The sequence below is a fragment of the Myiozetetes cayanensis genome, unplaced genomic scaffold (genome assembly GCF_022539395.1).
Source record: "Myiozetetes cayanensis isolate MyiCay16 unplaced genomic scaffold, myiCay2020 scf5-8, whole genome shotgun sequence".
Classification (NCBI taxonomy): Eukaryota; Metazoa; Chordata; class Aves; order Passeriformes; family Tyrannidae; genus Myiozetetes; species Myiozetetes cayanensis.
Window position 1 is genome coordinate 51,202,875 of NW_026087742.1, and position 21,581 is coordinate 51,224,455.

Sequence of the window (21,581 nt, forward strand, 5' to 3'; positions counted from 1 at the left end):
TATTATTGCTTTGTCTTTTCAGTGTGTGGCACAATGTATGTAAAGTGATTTATCCCCATACACTGATGTGGGCACTTGGTCAGTTCATTTCTGGTTTACATGAGATAACATTCCACTGAGTGGAAAAAGATTTCACAGTCTGTAGATAAGAAATGAATTCATACTATCATATTTTACTGGGAGAAGGACATCTTTTGTTTGTTTCTGTTGGCATCTTTTAGAAAGACATTTGAAATGTAAGGGGGTTTAGCATCTTGCCTGAGATTTTAAGGGCTTGTATAGGCAGAAAATGCATATCATTTTAAATGTTCCTTTATAATTAAAATAGTATGCAAAAAAGTTCTTTCTGATAGAGCCGAAATAATTTTGTTGTAATGGATTGTTTTCTAGTCAGCTATAAACTCTCTCTTGAGGCAGAAATAAGATATTTCTGATAGAAGACACGTCAAATTGATATTGCTACACTTTTTCATTGGTCATACAATAATGAAAATTTCAAATAAATAAATAAATGAATTGTTCTGAATAGCAACATTGTTGTAGCCATACAAAACCATGTGTAGATTATTCCTGGAACCACTGGGATTCAGGAAAAGATAGGGACTACTATAAATTTGATACAAAATTCATATTGATCTTACTAAAATATCTGGAATGTCAAGTCTTGGAATGATTTGGCCTGCATTCTCAATTTAGCGTTTGGGGTTTGTGTGTACCCAGCATTATATGTGATAATACAGAGAAAGGTAGTTTGTAGTGATTTGTAGTCATAGTGAGGAGTCTAAATTGTACCAGTCTCAAAAGTTATCCATTCGTTGTTTCTTCTTCTTGTTTCTTTTGCAGCTAGTGAGTTACGGGGGAGATTTGTTTTGAAGTCTTGGCATGGGTTGTCCTGCATCTTCTGTTGCACAGAGAGAAAACTGAGTAACAGAGCATTTGTCAGGATTTGTTGGCATGTAGAATCTGCAGTTTCTTATGACCTGATGTTGTAGCTTTGCCATTTCTTTTGTGAAATGTCACACTGAACTTTTTGTGCGTAAATATGAATATTATTACTTCAAAGTTGTTTGTAATATGCACACTTCTTGTTACAAGAGGAATATAAGGAGCCTTTTTTTAGAGTAACAGTTCAGCATTGGAAGCTAAAACAAAGCTGGAGTAAATCTCCTGATTTATGCCATCTGCAGCCCTTTCTGATATTAACTTCTTTATAAAAGCAAAAGGATGATGTTTAGATAATATTTCCAAAATCTAAAAAATATTTAAAATTATTCAGTAATGAAATTAATTAAAAATAATTTTACTTTTAGCTTAATTTAATAAAATGTGGAGGATCAGCTGTCACATTTTTCTTCCTTCCTTTGTTTCCTCCCCCAGGTTCACAGAAACAAGATCTAGGTAAAATTTTAAAAAAGCAACATCTACCCAGTCAAATAAATTAAATTAAATATTCTCACTGGCTGATAGTTGAAAAAGGGGAGGTGTTGTTATTGATGTGTAAAACACTCTGTTGCCTGAAACCGATATTCATTCATTTGCTCTCATTCCTTCCATTCAAATTGTTAGATACAGCTACTTTATTTGTAATTCTGCAGGATGTTCTTAGTACCTCCTAAGCTTTCATGTGTTGCTAGTAAGAAAATTCTGTGGTTGATTTTCTTAATTACTAATTTTCTTAATTGTTAAAAATTCTTGAATTTTCCATCAAATTGAACTAATTTAGCCTATGCCTTCCAAGATCATACAACCTTTGAAACACCAAAAAAAGAGGAAGACTGCATTTCACTTGTAAAATAATATTTGCCATTCCTACAACCTCTTCTTGATTGGTGGGTAGCAGTAGTAGCTCTTAAATGGCTAAACCAAATAGATGCAAATTTCTGTCTCATTGTCTGTGCTTCTTCAAAGCACATAAGGTTATGAAGACAATTGTGTTTCTGATGTAAAGGTTCATTAGGATACATATGTCTCTTATTTATGACCTATATATCAAATTGTTATAGAGAGTTTTCATTGAGATTTCTTAAGAGCAATAAAGAATTTGCTACTGAACTTCATGGTGAAATGCTTTCACTGCTGAGTTCTATCTTCTCTTACCAGTATTTTTTCGAAGAAAGTTTTCACGGAAGTTTGGTATTGCAGGAAGGGGTCCTGAACTCCAGAAAAGGGTGCAGAGTAATGAATTTTAAGAGAACACCTGCTTCCTGTGTAGAATAGGATGCAGAGCCCAAAAGGGAGTGATATTTGACTTGTGGTTTTAGTGGCTTTACATTCAGTGGTGTAGGCTTTGGGAATACTGTTGTTATGCCGGTCCCTCTTCTTGCAATATGTAATGAATATATCTGAACATTGTGGTTACTTCAGATGCCCAACCTCTGACTGTGGATCTGGCCTTATTTCTGTAAAGTATGTTCACAAAAAGTATAATCTGTACAGTTTTCACCAGTATACTTAGTTTGTAGTGCCTGTGCACACATTTTTCTTCTGTTGACATTATGGTGGGATTCACCTTGCCAGAATTATAATTGTATATCAAATCTAATCTGCTAAACTGGGTTCATGATTTACTCCACCCTGAAGAAAATACAGTGGTTTAATCTGGTTGCCAAAGCTGATGAACACAGTTGGGTGAATATATCCCACATCCAGTGAAGAGTATGATTCAGGGTGATCCATATTCTTCATTATCCAGTTTTCTCACTGAAGTCAAGAGACAGGTTTTAAGGTTATATATTTCTTTAAGTGAAGATAATATTTGAATAGTGCATATGGGAAAAAAAATGTATAATGTACACAGTTTCCTTTGAGAAAGTCTTCTTTAGATTATGGCTCAAATTCAAAGGCTCCCAAGTCAACAGAAGGATTCTTGCTGACTTTTTATTAAAATGTTATCTGGCCATCAGCTATCTATTTTAGAAGATGGTGCAATGAAACAACACTTACTTTGTTTTGAAGCTGTTCCAAGTATTTCTGTTTCTCTCGCACTTCGTTTTCCTTGGTACCTTGTTCTGTGAACATAAGTACAGGCCATTCACATTATAGTGTAAAAATGTTTCTTCTACCTCTCTGTAGCCATGTGTCTATACCAGTATGAATCTTCAGTTAGTTGTCAGATTTCAGTTTCACCATTGCAAAAGTACAGGTCAAAATGTCAGTGACTTTACCAGCTAGTGCTACCAGTAAGAAAATTTGAAATTACTTTCAGTTTATGACAACAGTACCCTGAAATATGCATCATACTGAAGTTTGTGGCATCTAGAGCAGCAGGAGGTAGGCAGTGTACAAGTTGCAAAGCCCTAGTTATCTCCCAACTGCCAGATAAATAAATAACAAACAAAACACACACACACACACACCACCCCCCCAAAACCAGCAAATGAAATCTGCATCTGTCTAAAGACAGTAAACCTTTCCTGTTCAAATTTAATCTCTGTACTGTACAGGAGATGGACTTTGCTGTTTGAGATTTCATCACTTTCATTGCAGAAAGCTGTTACATCTGTCAAATATTTCAGTTTGAAATGAATGCTTGATTTTTTTTTCCTTTGTATTCTACAAGAGCGCCAGGTCGTCAATCAGCAGAAGTACAAAATGAGACAACATAGGTGATCCACTGCTGTGATTGGCATTTTATTTTTATTTTACAACATCTTTTTTCTTCCTCAAACTTAAAAACGGCAGTGTTTGTCTATACTGTGGAAGCAGATGATGAACATGCATATAGTGAAGGGAAGCCATCCATGATTCACCTGAATCCTGTTTGTCATGGCTACTCATGCGCATTCTATTGAGAGTACTGGTACAATCCAGCTGGTTAGTGAAGCTGCAGGTGACTACCTGTGTGAATTGTGTGAACATCAGTCATGTGAGTGAGATGAAAATACGTTGCATGAATGGGATTTAAATGCACTTAGTTTTGTTATTCTTCATCCTTGCTTTAGTATTAAAGCATTGAAACAAAAGTCATGCAGTATTTAGCTAGTAGAGCAGGACCACTTCTGAGTGGGCTGTGTAAGCTTTCAAATTGCCTCCATGCAAAGAGGTGGTCCAAAACCTTCAGTAAATAATATGAATCTTGTAATATTTTTAGTTTTCTGATCTGTTTCACTGGGGGAGAATCAGAACTTTAGTTTCTTAATGTGATTTTTCAAATTCTGGACTAAGAAATTGGCAAAATCATAGGTACTTCTTGGGAGTTTTGAGGAACTGATGCACTTTTATACTTTTGTGATGTGTCTATTGGTAGCATCCCCAATGAACATCTCTGGATTTCACTGGTACTCAGATTTGCTGAAATCTAGGCTTTGGCCTTCTTCTGTGCTTTAGGAGTTCATTAAGAAATATTCTAATCTGTCACAGAATACCAAGAAACTAATGGCTTGTGGAATATTTTAGTCTTCAAGCTTCCACTATAAATGATATGGAAAGTAGTGTCATTTGTCTGATGCTTAAATACATCGCCTTCCTTTATGAGATACTGTCTCTGTCCTTTCTGGTTTCTCTTTTTAATCTCTTCTTTTATTCTCTGAGGACACTTATTTTCGTAAAACATATTTATGCACATATTAGAAATCTGACTTTTCTCCTCAAATGAACAGTACCACAGTAAAGAAGTGGCACATTTTATGTTCGATCTGTTCTAGTACACCTGACTTATAAGTCCCCACAAGGACTTTTAATGAACCAACTGGCTTCTTTAAGATTCAAAGATTTGAAGCGTGTGGAAGAGTATCTGGATAGAAGCATAATATGGGAAGTAAAACACTTGCTGAACTAGATAGTTTCTTGCTGTGTCTTGTTCCAGTAGCTTTAAAAGAATCAAAATAGAATTAATTATACTTATTAACACAAATCTGAGAAGAAAATCCCTTCCTGCAGTATGTAACATATGTTTTCTTTCTCTAGCTTGGTGGCATACTAAATTTGGATTGCAAAACTGAGCTGAACGTTTGGCAGAAGAGAAACTAGGGCCTAACTTCAAACCATGGATTTGCAGACATGTTAGCTGGGACAGCTCCTTGTTATAATTGGAGGTAGTAAATGTATTAGCCCTAAGCTGCATCTCAAAATCTGAAGTATGTTTAATTTGGTGGACTTGTAAGGTCTAAAAGCAGGTATAGGGAGGACAGAGGTGGTTGATTTTGTAGTGTTACGCACTTGCATTTTAATACTGACCGAATCTGATTTACTTGTATTTGACACTATATAGGCATCCTAAATGTGCACAATAGCGGAGTTAAACTAGTTTCATATGGTATAATGGTTTTTATGAATAATTTTCCTTCATACCAGTTAGTATCTCCATTATAGACATACACAACTAATCATCTTCATATATCTTCACCTACAGCTGCTGAAGTACTGGGCAATACAGTAGTACCAGCTAGCTTCCTGCATTTCACCATCTGTTTTTGTAACCATCCTGTATCTATTGTAGTTGAAACAAGTTGACAGAATAATAATTTAATATATGTTTTACTTGATTTTTTTCTTTTCTCTATATAAGATCATTCATACTTTTCTTTCATATGGCATAATAAATTCACAATTTGTAATAGGTGTGGTATCTCACAGACTTATGATAGAAAATTGATTCTGAAAACAACAAAAAATGGAAATTACAAAGCAGAACAGTGGACATTGCAACTCAGTAACTCAATAGTGCTTCTTGAATTCAGCAATTTGAAAGTGAGGTTGGGATAAGAGATGAAAACACTCATATATCTTTACATTTCAAAATGGTTAAAAGATGACTGGACTTGTAGGAAAACTTACTCTTTTAATAAGAAAGCTGGCAGTGCTGCTGTGATATACAGATAGTCAGTGATCCTTGAGTCTGCTGGTTTAAAGCAGCGTGCTGAGCACTTTTCAGCAGAGCAGTTTCATTCAAGGCCTGCTGAAGCTTTATAGATGGTGCAGATCACCTCCAGACAAAGTACTTCTTGTTGTCATCTCTGATTTTTATCTGTCATAAATATGTCACAGAAGTAATTCCAATTTCAGAACTTTCATTCTTCGGATCAGTGGTGACCACATTAAAAAACGTTCTGTATTCACTATCTCACCCTTGGTATTTTTTAAGATTTTTGTGTCCTAGTGCTAAATACCAGCCTTAGTTGTATTCAGTATTGTGGAAGTTCATTTCACTAAGCCTCTAGCTACTGAAAAGTGTTATATCTTACATCCTGCTGTCCTCAGTAAAGATAGTTGGGGGTCAAGAGAGCCCTCTGCACTGTATGTTCTTGCTTTCTGCTGCTCATGACATTTGGAGTCTGATAGGGATGCTGTGATAGCACCTTCAGTTAAAAGCCATAGGCAACAAGTCTAACAAAGAGATCCTTAAGAGTGCTTAACATTATGCCATTGCCTTGCTAGAATAAAACCAGCATGAGAATAAATTGCCTATGTTAGCTTAATTGTGATCTTCACCTAAGTGCTACTCATGAGACCTTAGACCTAGCAGAAAGCCCTAGCTGAAGTATCGAGGCGGTGTTTTGGGGTTGCTTAAATTTATCATATTTCTGTTAGAAAACTCTGACACAATTCTATTGAAGCTTTAAAGCCTTAAGCTTTTGCTGCTTGTTTGGGTTTTCATTACCTTTACATCTATACAGTTACACAGATAATGAAAAACCTGAAAAACCTGCATATCGCTGCATGTAACACAGCTCTGCAACTATTTACCACCTCATTAGTTTTTTCAATAGCAAAGATAAGTTAGCATTCTGTCAGGAAATTTGAACCACCACCACATCCTGCTGAAGCTTATAAGGCACGGCATAGTAGCTTTCACAAAGTGCATTAACTCGCGCCCCAGAAGATGCAATCTTGTAAACACAAAAAAATCATACGGCTTTTTTTATCTGTGAAGCCAATATGTTTGACATTTTGCCCTGTAAATGTTGCTGCTCTTAGAAATCTTTTAAAATACAAAGGGAGAAATTCTGTTTTTGTCTTATTCTGCACAATGCAATTGACTGAAGTGAACCTAATCTCATTTACATTTGGACTGTGCTGTGAGCTCATTACTCTTTAAACATGATGTGCCTTTTTCTCATTTTTGTTAGGATTCTGTCTTCACTGAAAAAGAAAAGGTGCGTTTTACATCAACATTGCTATTGTGAGGTATCTGTCTAAATGTAAAATCCTTGTGGAGACAAGAAGCAGGTATTTGTACCTTGATGTAGCTTGATGTAGCTGGTTGAGGTCAGCCCCAAACAGTACACCTGGGGTTGATTTCTACTGGCTATGTACACGTGAAACTACAATACCTTATAATTAGCAGGATTTTATGCTGCCTTTTACACTATCTTGCAATGAGATGCCTTTGAGGATATGAATTATATATACTTATTCTAGGTCCTTGAAGACTTCTAAAGTGATGCAAAGTGAGTCTCTGTCCTACTGTCTGGCAAAATAATTTAATTTAGTCCTGTGGCTGAATTAAAGTCCTTGAACTTTCTCATAAAATCCTGGCAATATTAGCAGAGGTACGCCTAAGAGTTCCTGCCAGTCTTGCATCACTGTCTGGTATAATTCCAATGCATTTTCATAACTTTTCAATGTTCTACAAAAGTTCAAAAATCCAAGAAGCTCTGAGGCATTGGTACTACTGTTTTGCAGAGTATGCATGATTGCAATAATGATTGTGGCTGTATACAGTGGCTATAACTCAGTATCCCCCATGAGGAGTAATATGAATCATCAAAATCAAACATTAATTCAACACAGGCCTTTACCTCATGATGGTGATGGTATAGATGTGCCTATATTAAACTTTTACTTCTGAAAGATGCAATGTTTTATAGGAAGCAGGATCAGAATAAAACATTTGTGCAGTAGTTTGAGTAGTTTGAGTCTACCTGCTCCTAAGAATGCAGTTTTCAGTGTGTGTCTCCCACCTTTGTTAAAGTGTCTCCTGAAACTGTCCATAGGTTTGGGTTGCTGTCAACTGATGGGTTACCATTGCGTTAAAAAACACCTATAAGATTTGCTGTTCATTTTAGATAACTAACCTATGTAAACAGTTGTTTTATACATCTTAAAATGTTTGTATAGTGTTGCCTCATCTCTTTATTTTTGAACTAAACTGAATGACATTTTTTGGTATTTTCTACTTCTGAACTTTCTAGGTAATTTGCTTTCTTCATATACTGCACAGATGCTCAACCCATCCTCTCCTTTCCAATATACTTTTTTAATTTATTATTCTTTTCCCCGAAAAAACCTACCTACAAGACCACGTATTTGATAGAGTCAGTAGTTACTCAGTGTGAGACATTTCCCATTCCTATGTGATACCTGCTGGCTGCTGCTTCCAATTATGCCATATGCTGGAAAGCTAAACTGTTGAAGTATTGGAGTCAATGTTATAATCAAACTAGTTAAGAAGGTAGCAGTGTGTCTCATAGAGGGTTCTGGACAATGTCTGATTTCTGCCATAAGCAAAATACTGACAAGTTCTCCTTTGTTTTGCTGCTTTTTCACGTAGCAGAGAGCTAGACATACATTCATTATATTGTAAAATCATAACCTTCGAGATCTTGCTGAATCTGCCCTACAGCTATTTATCACATGATTGCAGGGAATGAAAATAGCATTCTTCCTTCTACTAGGAATATGTTGCTTACCTTGGGGCAAGACAGTGCATAATTTTATGTGTGCCTAGTTTTGCTGTTATATATAGACTGTTTTGAGATGAATCAGTGTTATCATTTCCCAGAATTTAGCACTAGTGTTTTAGCAGAGCCAAGGAGATTTCATATACTTAGGCTCTTGGCTGCAGAAGTGACCAGGGATCGCAAGTCTGAGTCACATTTATATTAATGCCATTTTATAGTCATGGACAAAGGCCAAAAAGATTCCAATATAATTTACTCCCAAGTTAATTTTTTAAATTATTATTATTTTTTTGGGTTAGGGCTGCATGTAGTAGTCTCTAAGTAAAGGCTGTCTCAACCCAATTCTTATTTCACATCCATTCATTTCACATTTGTGAAATTACAGCTATTTTAGTGGTGGTTTTGCTTATAATCAAGAATTGAATCTGTCTCCTCATGTTTGTGCAATAATCCCTTTTTCTTCCTCCCACAAACAGGCAGCAGGAGACTCAAAGATCTGTAAGACTCTTTTTTCCTTCCTATGGCACCTGTCCTTCTCTTGCAGCTTCTTCTATAATATCTGGTTTTTAATAAGAAACATTAATTCACTTTAAATAGCAAGAATTAGGGAAGCTAAAGATCAGTCCCTCTCCACAATTACCAGCTTTACTATTGAGTTGCTTCTCTGATGCTTTTATAAGCATAGCCCTACTCTAGCTGTGTACGTAATATGTTGACTTCTTGACTTCTTGAGTTACTTTTTCTACAGGGTGACCTGCAGTGTGTAGTTGTAAGCACATTCTCTGATACTACATGGACACTTTCTGTCATGGCCTACTTTTGAGCTACTTCTGCATATAAACAGCATTTTTTAGGTATTGTCTAAAGATAAACATTTCTGGAATAAAATTTCTGAGCTATGTAAATTGAGTTTCAGTTTTTAGTGTCTGCAATATTTTAATATCTTAAGAACAGCAGGACACCTTGAGATTTACAGAAAAAGACTGAGGCATATATTGATGAAAACAGTTGAATATGCAAGTCAGGTTACATCCACTCTTTTAAGGAATAAAATACTTCCAAGTGTAGTTGTTTTGATAATCTGTGCCCTTAACAGGAACTTGTACAGTTATAAAATAAGTCTTGTTATCTTCTAATCACAAGGGACAAAATAATCACGTTTCTAGTCCGGGGATCTGTGGTATTTTTAAGTAGTTTAGCACAATGGTGAGATGCATTATACTTAATCCAAACCCACTGGAGCTTCCTGTTATGCTGTTCCAACTTGCTGTGTGAATTTTCTTCAGGAGATTCCTAGTTGTTCAAAGCTTAATAAAAACAGACATCAGAAAGGGAGAAGTTTGTTTTTATTTCCTTCTGGACTGAGTTAGCTGTCCCAAAGTATAGGTACAAAAGCAGCAGTCCACTTTTTCAGACTTAGCTGAGGCAAAAGTACTGTTAAAAATTCTGCAGAACATACTTAGGCAAAGTTCTCATTAATTTTATCGAGAATTCTGCCTGATTAAGACCTATTTCCCCCTTATCTCTTGAGTTTCTTGGACAAACTGTGTTGACTCTGATCCAGTAAAGTAGAGCAAGCTTCTTAGTCTGGCACATTAAATAAAAGCTCAACTTGGAAAGGAATGCAGTATTTTGTCTTTGCATTTCAATCAAGTTGAAAGTCCTTATTTTAAGCTTAGGTTGAGAATCATCTCCCAGTAATGTAACATCATTTACAAAGTCAGGTGATAGATGCTTGGAATGAATACAAGAGTATGATGGGGCACGTCTTTCCTGTTATAAAAACAAAAATAAATAAATGCAGCGTTCAGACTTCCTTATTCAGTTCTGTCAGGCAACTCTGTTCTGACTTCAGTGCTCCTGCTGTTTTGAATCATAGACCTTTCTTTTAACACAGACAGGGTATTATACTAATCTGCATGCTGGGAAAAAGTCCAGTTGAGAGTAGCTGGAAGTCTAAAGGAAGTTTCACTCTTGACCACAGCCCGGTTTTGAATCAAGATTGCTAATGTAGGAAGGCTTGCTACCTCGGGAGTTGTGGAGAGGTCTTGCACCTCTTTCTCAAAACTCTTTTGTCCTTTTTTCCTCTCATTTTGCTTCCTTTTCTCTGGGAAAATTACTCATATTTCTACCAGTTTAATAATCAATAGAGTTGGACTTTTTATTTCTAAAACAAATGAAGATTTTTTTTTCACTTGTACTGAGACTTAAATCTCTGCCAAAAATTTGAATAGAAATCACCAACTGTTCTGTAATTTTTAAGCAATTACTGTTGAATACACACACTGCGATTCAAAATGCTGTAAATACATAAAACTTCAGCAAGAAAAATCTAGCACAAATCATAAACAATTACTGGTTCAAATACTAATATACATATTTTTGATGTTAATACATATAAATTATGAAACATAAATACATTGTCAGTAACTCCATGAATGATTTATAGTCTTATCACATGTTGAATAAGGGGAGACTGCATGTACACTGAATGCTTGTAAACTAATTTATCTCACAGGAGTAGTGACAGTACTCGGTTTAATATACAGAAATACTTGTTAAGAAGCATACCAAAACAATATGGTGAGTTTAGTCCAAGATCATACCAGAAGGTCTGTCCTTCAGTTCTCTGAATCATAAGAAGAAACAGATTGTTTCAAACAGAAAATGAGGAATAACGTAATCTAACCAGTCTGCACTTTGGCAGAGTCGTTATAGGATGGCTGAGGTTTCTTGCCTGTTCTCAGCTACTGAAATTATTTAACACAATACTAAAGAACTGACCATTTAAATTGAGAATATGTTTTCTTGTGAAGCAATCATCTTGGTAGGTTCAGACAGGTCTTTGTCAATGGGTAGTTACATCATGCTCCTCAGGGTCAACCAGCAGGGTGAACCAGTTGGTTGCATCAGCTGTCACTTGGGAACTGTAGTATTTAATAGATGTAGGACAAAAATAGATACTTGCTTCCATCACAATTTTTATTTCTTCTCCTGAAGCCTTCTGTCCATGATTCTTGTTGAACTTTGAAGTCCATAAAGTTTTTTTCTGGGGCTTGGGAACTGTCACTTTACTTTTTAGAAATCTATTGATTTCTGTTTTGTGACTCCTGCGTGGTTTTTTGTGGGTTTTGGTTTTTTTTTTTTTTTTTCCTGAGGCAACAGGCTTAGCTTTTCTGCCTCTTTTAAGGCACTTTGGCTTATGTTCCTATTATCTAACCAAAGGTATCAACAGTATATTACTTCTTTTCTCTTTCTTACCCTGACTGCAGGCTTACTTTTTTTTTCACCTTTGCTTTATTTTGAAGGAGAATGAGCAAATACTCCCACAGAGTAACTATTACTTGTTATGCAGTGAATCATATATCGGTTGCATGTTACTGGCTTGTCCTGTTTTATCAATAGCATTACCTATGTAGGCTCAATTAGCCTATTTGGTTTTGGAATCATAAGCTATAAAGATTTCCCCTTCCCTAAACTAGTGTATTCTGTATAAATGAGAGCTATTTCAAACAGAACAGGCAAAAATACTTATATGAAATATAATGTTGCATAGCTCCTAAAAATAAAATAAAAGAATTATACATTGTTTGTCTAAATTTAAAAGTGTTTTAGAATGGAGAAATACCATTTTGCTATTTCAGTGAAGGGTAAAATGATGTATGTAGAAATAACATCTTAAAGATGATGTTTATTTTCAAAACAAATAATAGAACATTGATTAAAAACTATGTGCATCAGATATAGTATTCCTTATGTAGAAAAGTTGTTGAAATAGATATAAAATGTTGATGTTTTCATGGAGGAAAACGTGGCAGGTTTAGAAAGCTGGGATGCCAATACCACATCAGCAGCTATTTGCATACTATTGTCAGGGACAGCCATTCTGGAGACAATTCAGTGAATCAGAGCTGTTTGATTAATCAAATCAAGTCTCTGTTGTAGCAATGCAAAGAGGTTATGTCTGCTGGCAATCTGATTAGAAATCAAATGTTTATGGATTAATGAACACAAAACAATTGCTTCTAAGCCTCTTTTCAAGCAAAATCTTAGGTCTTTAGAAATGTGTCTAAGTAGGAAATGATTAGCCGGGTCTGACAGCACAAGGGAGAATTTATCCCCTCAAAATACACTCTTTATAATTAAAGAAAATCCAAGCAATTAAAAGCAGTCAAAACAAAGCAAAGCACAAAATCTGTAAGTTGTGTTATTTTATTAACATATGGAAATGTAAGCAAATTGCAATGATAGTTACATTACATTATAATTGAACAGTAAACTTAATAGAGCTATTTCATATTAAGTGAAGATCTGTCCAACAATCTGCCTTTTAAAGAGCAGTCCAGGCCTCATCTTTAGATGACCTCACACTTTAATGTGCAAGAAAGAAGCATTCTTTCTTTCTTAGCAGTTGTTGTTTGTTAGATTATCTTTGAAAACTGTGAACAATGTGCATATTATAAAAGGAAACGTGTAATCCATTTGAGTATAAAAGAAAGTTCTGCTTTTATCGGAATTGACTCAGAAATAATTCAGGTACAATTTTGTGTTCCCTTTGGTCTCTGTTACTCCAAGAAGTTCCTCTGCTTTGGTTTGATATTAAATTAGCAATATCTAAATGCCACCGTTGTCTGCTTCCACTGAGCTTAACAGTTAATTTTCCAAGCTAAAATAAAGAGATTCTTGCTTTCATATTTTATCCCATCCCCACGGTGCAGCAGACCAATAAGAAGCATATAGTTCTTACCGAGTTAAGAGAATAGAAACACTTCTCTGAAGAAAATTGCCTGGCTTTGACACACTGTAGAGAAAATCATCATTTAAAAATGGAAACAGCTGGAATGAATATCTTTCTCCTGTCAAAGGTGAACATTAAACTGCTCCCTGATTTGACTTTCCCTTTATTTGTTTGAAGATGATCATCATTACTTTACAATGCCTCTTCCACTTCCTAAGGTAACAGCAATAGCTTTACCTGCTTGTTTTTTGAAAACTCAGCTATGTGTAACATTTGATCCACAAGTAGTTGCACTGGCTTCTGTGCTCAACGTAACTGAATCTTAAATTCGTGGGGAATTAAATTTTTATCAGAACAGTTTAGAGTTAGCAAAAGACTTCAATTAAAATCCATGGGAATTTTACAATTGATATGAAGTGCTTTTGAAAAGCCTTCACTTTTGCCTCACGTTGTTCTCGTAAGAATCACTGAATTAAATCCTAAGGGTGTTGTCTGCTATTTTATTTGAAAGATGATTTAATCTAGAGGTTAGAATGTTTTAAATGGAAACAGTGATGACGGTAGTTAATCTGAAAAAAACTCTAAACAAACCAACACCAAAACAAAACCTGCAAGAGATCAGCCACACTGTCTTAAAACTTTTAACAGCTATGAATGTGGTATTTGTGCAAGGAAAACTATGAACTGGCCTCTTTGATCAAATTTCATACTGTGTCACCATCTCAAAGTCGTGATTCTCTAAGTGTATAATAGTGAATTGTATTTTTTAGCTGCTTGCTTTAGTTCTATTAATTTTGATTGGTTAGTTCTATTAATTTTAGTTGGTTGGCTGGTTTAGTTTTTTGAGTTATTGTGGTTGCATTAGTTTAATTGGGCCTAAAATAATTCAAGCAAGGAGCATATTCAGTCATCATGTTGTCTTGTGACTATGCATATGCATAGTAGATATGAAAACAGGTACATATATGTGCTTATATCTACAGGATTATATATACTTATTGAAGCATACTGAGGATTCTATCTTAAAGAAAAGACACGATGGTAGCCAAAGATACATTATTTATGTTGCCTAAAGAATATGCACTGGTATGTAGTTAATAGCTCAAGGAAGCAAGTTCAAAGTTACTTTTTTCTAAAGTAACTTTTAGAAAGACCAATATTATTTCTGTTATGACTAAACCAAAAGTACTTAACGTTTTCAAGTTGAGAAGTTAACCAAGTCCTCAGCCAGTACTGGACAATCACGTTGTTTAAGAAAACAAATGAGGATCTCATTTCATTAATTTCAAGACATATTTTGCAGGATAAAAACAGGTGCCAAAAGTTACAACTGGACATCTAGTGCAGTTTCAGTCCAAATCAATGTGAAGTTTCTCACAGAGACCTATGGCATATATACATCAAAGGTGAATATATTCTGTAGGTATGCCTTTACACAAAAGCGTGATAGAAGGCAGATGAGATGAACAGTTTATAACTTCCAGGCTCCTCCTTAGCAAGCAGTTCCTTGACTGTCTCCCTGCTGTTTATAGTCTAAATGAAAACTCAAACATGCAGGGATCTTAGAAAGGCATCACGTAGAATATGATAGGAGAGTTTCTAACTGGAAGAGACCATGAGGCACCTTCTTATTCCATTCGGGTTTATTTGCATTTTACTGTTTGTTTATTGATGTTAAAGTCTTCAGCATTGGAACTATATGAACCTTTGGTCCTGTGGGATCTGGACAGACATTTTCAAAATTTCAAGGAAACAGCATGCTGATACTGAGAGTGAGCTGTCAAGTACCACAAGTTCCATGTGTAGGTGTGTAGAACTGTTGCACTGTGCTAGAAGATAAATTCATTGCCGTCAGTATGGCTTGTACTGTTGGTCATGGCATGGTTGGATGCTGCATGTGCTGATGAGAAGGCCTGTCCTCAGCATCTCCTTAGAGAAAGTCTACATTTCAGTGTAGTTTGGGCTAATGTAGGCATCAGTGCAGACTTGTGTGACTTGTTTTTTGCTGTACATGGTATCTCCTGCTACTAGTATGAACTTTAAAGAGCTGCTAGGGTCAGATCCAAACCTTTTTTTTTTTCAGTCAGACTTCTCTGTCTGATATTGAATGTGTTTCATTGCTCAGCATGTGTTAAGGTCTCTTAAATAAAATTCATTGAGCCTTCTAGTTTTGTGTTAGAAATTACATTTTGCTAAGTGTTTTACTGTAAGAGTAACCTGCTGTTCTCAACGGCATTGCAAGGAGACATGGCTGATATTACTGTAGATTATTTCTAACTGTATTTTAAATGTTGAAATTATTATTACAGTGGAAAGGATAAGATCTTGCTGGATTTCTGAAGGATGAGATAGTAGTGAAAGTATAATACTTCCAAGTCAGATCTGAGAAGCAAAATGTTACAACTAAAAAATATGTGAGATACCTAAGAAGAGCATTATTTTAAATTTTATTCTATTTTGTGATTGATTGTGGAGCTTTCACAGTTTGTTTTGGGTTTTGTTTTTGTTTTTTAATTTATTTGCTTATTTATTTCCCTTTTTTTCAGAATTAAAATATCTAAATATTTAGTCAATTTATTCTTAATTAAAGATTATGGTTGCATATGTCACTAAATACAGACCTTAGTGCAACTAATGAACAAATAAACTTTTGTTTAAAGGCTTCACAGATAATCAATCACAAATCCTGGCTGGGAGCTTGTAGCTGTTACTTTTTCATGTCAGTAGAATTAAGCCAAGCTTTATAGGTTTAAATTAATCAAGCTGATGAAAGGCTGTTTTTTTTTAATTTGTTTGTTTTCCTAAAAAAGTGGATGAATTTGACTTCTGTCTATATGGGAAGAGAGGGACATACGTGATTAGAGATAGAAATCTGTGCATGTGCGTGCATGTGTGTATGAGAGAAAGAGAGCATCCAGACAGATAGATTACTTTGCAGTGTAAAAATGTTGAATTAAAAAGAGAAATGCTGGTGTTTATAGAGAATCTTGTATTTGACGAGAGCAGCCCTGGAAAAGAACTCTCCCAGTAATCTCTGTTTAACTGACTCAAGTGGAAGAAAGCCAAGTTGTTCAGTTGCACAATGGGTTGCAATCATGTGGGAGAGTTCCCAGTTGGAAGTTGAAAACTGAAAACCTGACATGCATAAGTGAATGAAGCTACCCTGTGTGATGTGTTGATTTAAGATTTTTCTCTCCCTCCTTAAAAATAGAACGGGGCTCCCCCCTTTGTCTGGGTACTGAAGAGGCAATACTGTGAGACACAAAATTAGTTTAAAATTGACATTTTGGACATTGGTGATAATTTGTCCTGACATTATGGCTACTGTTTGTTTTTGTGACAAGCAGCCTTGATCCAAGTGGGCATGGTTAGAGCCAAATTTAATAGACAACCATTGTAATTTTCTGCCTTGCAGACAGCAGAGACTTTCTAATGTTCCTTCACCACAACAATAAGGGATTACTGAATAACAAGTCCACAGGATTGGGGGAGGATTGAAAGGATTAATGGAGTATGACAAAATTGCACCTGAGGGGGAGAATCTTTAGCAGTTTCTGTATCCTAATGTTGTGGTACATCAGGCAAATTGGCAATTGCTACTGATCTTTACACATACATGTCTTCAAATAAAGTGGGTGAAAGTCAAGCAGATGCAGCTATGTAGCTAAGGCTGTCATAAACATTTATGTTATCAACTGCAAAAATCATTTAATACTATCTTTTTAAGTGTTTTGATGATCAACTATATTAAACATCAGTGGATTGTAGGCACTGTACTCTAAATCATTTTTTACTCCACTATAACCTCTTATCCTACTAAACTAAATCCTAAAAAAGATTAAAAATGTAGGGTTAGTCCAACCCTTCTCTCCAAAGATAATTAAGGAATACAGTTCCTGTTTAGGAAGAGTATTTTCAGCTTTAGAACTCAGCAGTTCCCCCCCCCCCAACCAGAAAACAAACATATAAAAATTGTTTTGTAGTCGCATTCATGTGGTGACCTAATGGTAACAACCCCCTCTATCCTTCTGATAAAAATCCATTTCAACACAACAATAGCAATCTTAGCCCCAAGTTCTTACCAAGTATTAATTTTTTTTAATGAACTGTTTAGCACTATGAAACATCAGCAGTTTGAAACATCAGAAGTTTGTTAGTAGATGCTTGATTTCTTTTCATACTGGTTTAAACCAAGAATCCCAATACTAGTGGCAGTGGATTTACAGGAAATTGAAATAAGGAGCAATAAGAGCAATAAGGGCATTATTCATCTTTACTTTTAAAACTATAACTTTTCTTTGAAAAGGAACTTAATATATATAGTAAACATTGCTCATTACCTCTCTAAGAAAAATATAAACTTGGCAGCATTTTTTGGACTTAAGTTGAAGTTTTAGCTTTATGTTATGTTCCTAACAACTGAACTAGCCTTTACATCATACTAGTTTTCCTTTCCTCTCAGTTTGGTATAAACAGACATTAGGGAAAATAGAAACTGGTGCAAATAGGTAAACATATACCTATGTAGGTCTACAAAAGAAAGACTAAATTAAAGAAGAGAAATCACACAAATACAGTTGCTATGTGAGGTCATCTCATGTATTGTGAATTGTTTAAGGAAATGTTTCTTCAGCAGCACTGACTGAAGGTCATGTTGTTATTTGGACTTTTGACTAGTGGAACAGCAAACGATTCATTAATTCCATTAGCCATCCTTTCTGCACACTGGGAAAAGCAAATGTAATCTGTCAACTATTCCTACTGTATACTTAAGCTGTCAAGGATCCTGGAAGGCTTCAGTTATCCTCTTTGAAGATATCAAAGGAAGGGGTGGACTATTTTGTGTCTTTAAAGAGAAATAGAGAAAAAATGTGCCACATAATGTAAGCTAAAAGATTTTTTTTTAACCTAAAGTGACACTCTAATACAGAAGCACAGGGCAGGTTTCTGACTGGTAAAGCTTCTGGGTTTTTTTGGTTTTGTTTTTGGGGTATTGTTTGTTTGTGGTGGTGGTGGTGTTGTTTGGAGTTGTTTTTTTTGGGGGGGGTTTGGTTTTGTTTTGGGGTGGTTTTTTGTTTTGTTTTGTTGGGGTTTTTTGGTGTGGTTTTGTTTGTTTGGTTTTTTTGTATTTGTTTTGTGTGTGTGTGTGTGTGTGTGTGTGTGGTTTATTTTTTTTTTTAAGAAGTCTTAAAAGTACAGGCTGTCAGCATGCCATTAAACCTGTCTTGTCTCCAGGAGCCATGCCAGGGACTTCTCATTTCCCTTCCTTTCAGGCTCCTGCAGCAGTTCATAGGTCTCACCCTGCGTGCTGCTGCATGTGGTGGACAGGCGAGTGTAGCATGACTGAAGTCAGTGGGCACACTGCGCTCCTAGCATTGTATATTAGGCAAAATTGTGATGCATATTTTTATAGCTCTTCACCGTGAAGTTTCTGGTGGGTTAGTGGACAGCAAAAGTAAAAAACATCACGTGGATCTGCAAAATTATTAGTATTTCTTCCTGCTGTTAACATGGATGACAGCTGAAAGCCTAGTACTGCATTTAAAATGAAAAAGCGAAGAGGGGTTCCAGGATTAGTAGCCCAGCCAAAAGTGGATTGCATCTGAATTGCAGTGTCTGTCCCTGAAGTGATTACTGCTATGGGTAGTGTTTTGCAGACAGACAGTAGTTTTTCTCCATAGAAGAGACAGTTATATTGAAAAGGCAGTGAGACTCTTTGATGTAAGACATTTCATTTTAACTATGCTGAAAAAACAGTAAGTAAATCCATGTAGGGTGGATTTTTGCAAATCTGTGTAGGAATGGATTTTTGTCCACCTGACCCATGTGCTGAAAAGAAATAATGTGCTCTCTTCTGCAGATCTCAATGTCCCAGACATCCTTGGTGGTGGTTAAAAATCCACCGTCGGTTATTACATGTTTCAGCATATTCCTTTTATTTCAGCAATAATGAATGCAAAGCTGTCTTGTCCTTTGCAAATGCTTTGAGCTGTTCAGATAACACATTGCAGAGTGGTTGGACACAAATCACATAACCCTACTGTGCTCTGTTTGAAAGGAAAGTACAACTTTTAATTCATTATTGGCTAACTAATTTTCTAGTATGCTTTTCCCACAGTTTTGAGTGACAGTCCCACACTCCCAATACATGGTTTCTTTAATTGCAGTGCTAAAATTTGACTTTCTCTTTAAAGATGTAATTTTACGTCCTGATGGTAAAATATTTAGTAGTTTACTGCTCACTCTTCTATCCTGAAAAGGAAACACATTTTTCATACTTCTTAAGGCATAACTTTGTCACTGTGTGATGATTTTCCTCTAAAATATGAAAAACTGTAGAAAAGGAGATCCATCTGTTGGGAAAGTTTCTCTCTGTGTATGATATGATGTAATGAGTAATCATAAATGTAAAACACTTGATGTGACGATTTCCTATATAATGATTATGCAGTAGTTAGTAGCCACAGTATACTATATTACTCTTGTTACGTATTTTGGAGGTGGACGCTATGGATTCATAATACAGTTGAACTTGTATAAGTAGTGTCAGTCCATCTGAGGGAGACTCTTCCCCCAGGTTGAGAATTATGAATTTACAGTGTTGATTTTTTGAACCTTATGAGCCACTACAGAGTGGAAAATACTTAAGGATAGCAGTGTATGTACTTCTGTATGTTACTGAGTGTTAAAATAAACAATCAGTTGATTGTTAAATAAACTAATATATATATATACAATGCATTATATTTATGCAAAAAATAGCTGCAAAAATCAGGTGAAGTGTTTCACTTTTATTGTAGTAATAGGCACCATTGCTATGTATTTATCTATGCATAGTTTAGGAGAGAAGAAGATGCTGTTGATGATTCTGTAATATTTCCTTCATTGTAGTGGCTATGGAATTGAATTCACTGATATGTATAGTAATGAATCTTTAAAACTATCCTTTATAATCAGTGTTGAACAGTGCAAACAAACAGGTGTCCTTTAAAAAATGGGCTTTTGTACACTTTGAGTAAAGAACTACCTAAAAAAGGTATAAAGTAGTTGTACGTTCAAAATGTATTAAATTCCATTTTTCCTTTGCTATATTTTGTAAAACATTTTCATTGTAAACAGTATGCCTCTCACACATGTCAAATCAAAGCTCTTTATTTTAGAAATATATACCTAATGTATAGAAGCTTATTGCACTCTCATGCAATGTATATATTGTGACTTCAAAAAGTCTGTACTGAACTTTGCTTAAACTACTAGTATGTGGATTTCTTTCAAATTTATTTTTAATTAATGATATTAAGGATAAGATCCTTTCTAAATGTACTTTAAAATTCACAATAAAGTTTCAGAAGTTGTTTTGTACAATGTTGAGGCTTTGTGTTGAATTTTCTTGTTCAAATCTTTTTAAACTGTTACCTTGGCTAAGTTCCACATTCCTCAAATATGTGTAAATCTGTGTTTAAGATAATCATGATTTAAATCAGGTGTGCCATATCACAAAATACTTCATTCCATTTATTTCAGAGGTATGTTCATTAAATTAGGGATTGCTACTCCACTGAATACAATGTCTCCTGGCACTTCTGTAATATCTGTCGGAGATACAGTCTGGGTTCTAGAAACTCTCTATATTGGACTTCAAGGGTGAGAGAAAATGTATACTGTATTTTGTGTATGTTCTATGGCTCCTAATTGAAACAAAAATAAATATGACAATGTTGGAGAAAAATGCAGTTGGTAGAGCACACAGTCAAGTCTATTGAAAACTTTAATTTTTATTCTCCACATCTTTGTTTTTAAAGTTATTTTATTGGATGATTCAGCAGTTGCTGAGGTTGGTGGCATCAATGGGGAATTTGCCTGAGTAAAGAAGTAATTGAGGTCTGTAAAGCTTGGAATAACAATTGCTTTTTCGTGTCTGACCTTCCCCATCTGGAAAAAAAAGTGACAATTGTTTTCCTCAGATATAGAAGTTTCTATTTAACTATATGTTTAGCAATGACTGAAATGGTTAAGCAAGAGGATAGAATATTTTTTTCTTTTGAGGACAAAATAGTCTTATTCCTCATGAAATTTAATACTGTTTAGCTGTTTACTTAGCCAAAAGAGGACTAGGTTTCTAATTTTATGGATGAAATCTTTAAAAAAAATAGCATTGCCACTGTGAAAATGTCTAGTGGCACAGTTTTAGATAATTTTTGTACCTGTTTGACAACCCCATA

General features: G+C 35.2%; 1 protein-coding gene across 14 annotated transcripts in view; it reads left to right on the plus strand.

Annotated features, from left to right (window-relative positions):
- Positions 1 to 21,581, plus strand: part of PCDH9 (protocadherin 9) — a 680,196-nt gene that overhangs the window by 10,987 nt on the left and 647,628 nt on the right. Inside the window, exon 3 of one of the 14 annotated variants that reach the window (XM_050331431.1) lies at positions 844 to 20,724. The exons of the other annotated variants lie outside the window; for them this stretch is intronic. Coding sequence (XP_050187388.1) covers positions 844 to 873 — 30 coding nt within the window. The 3' untranslated portion in view covers positions 874 to 20,724. Of the gene's footprint in view, positions 1 to 843; positions 20,725 to 21,581 lie in introns of those variants that run through there. 14 annotated transcript variants of the gene reach the window in all.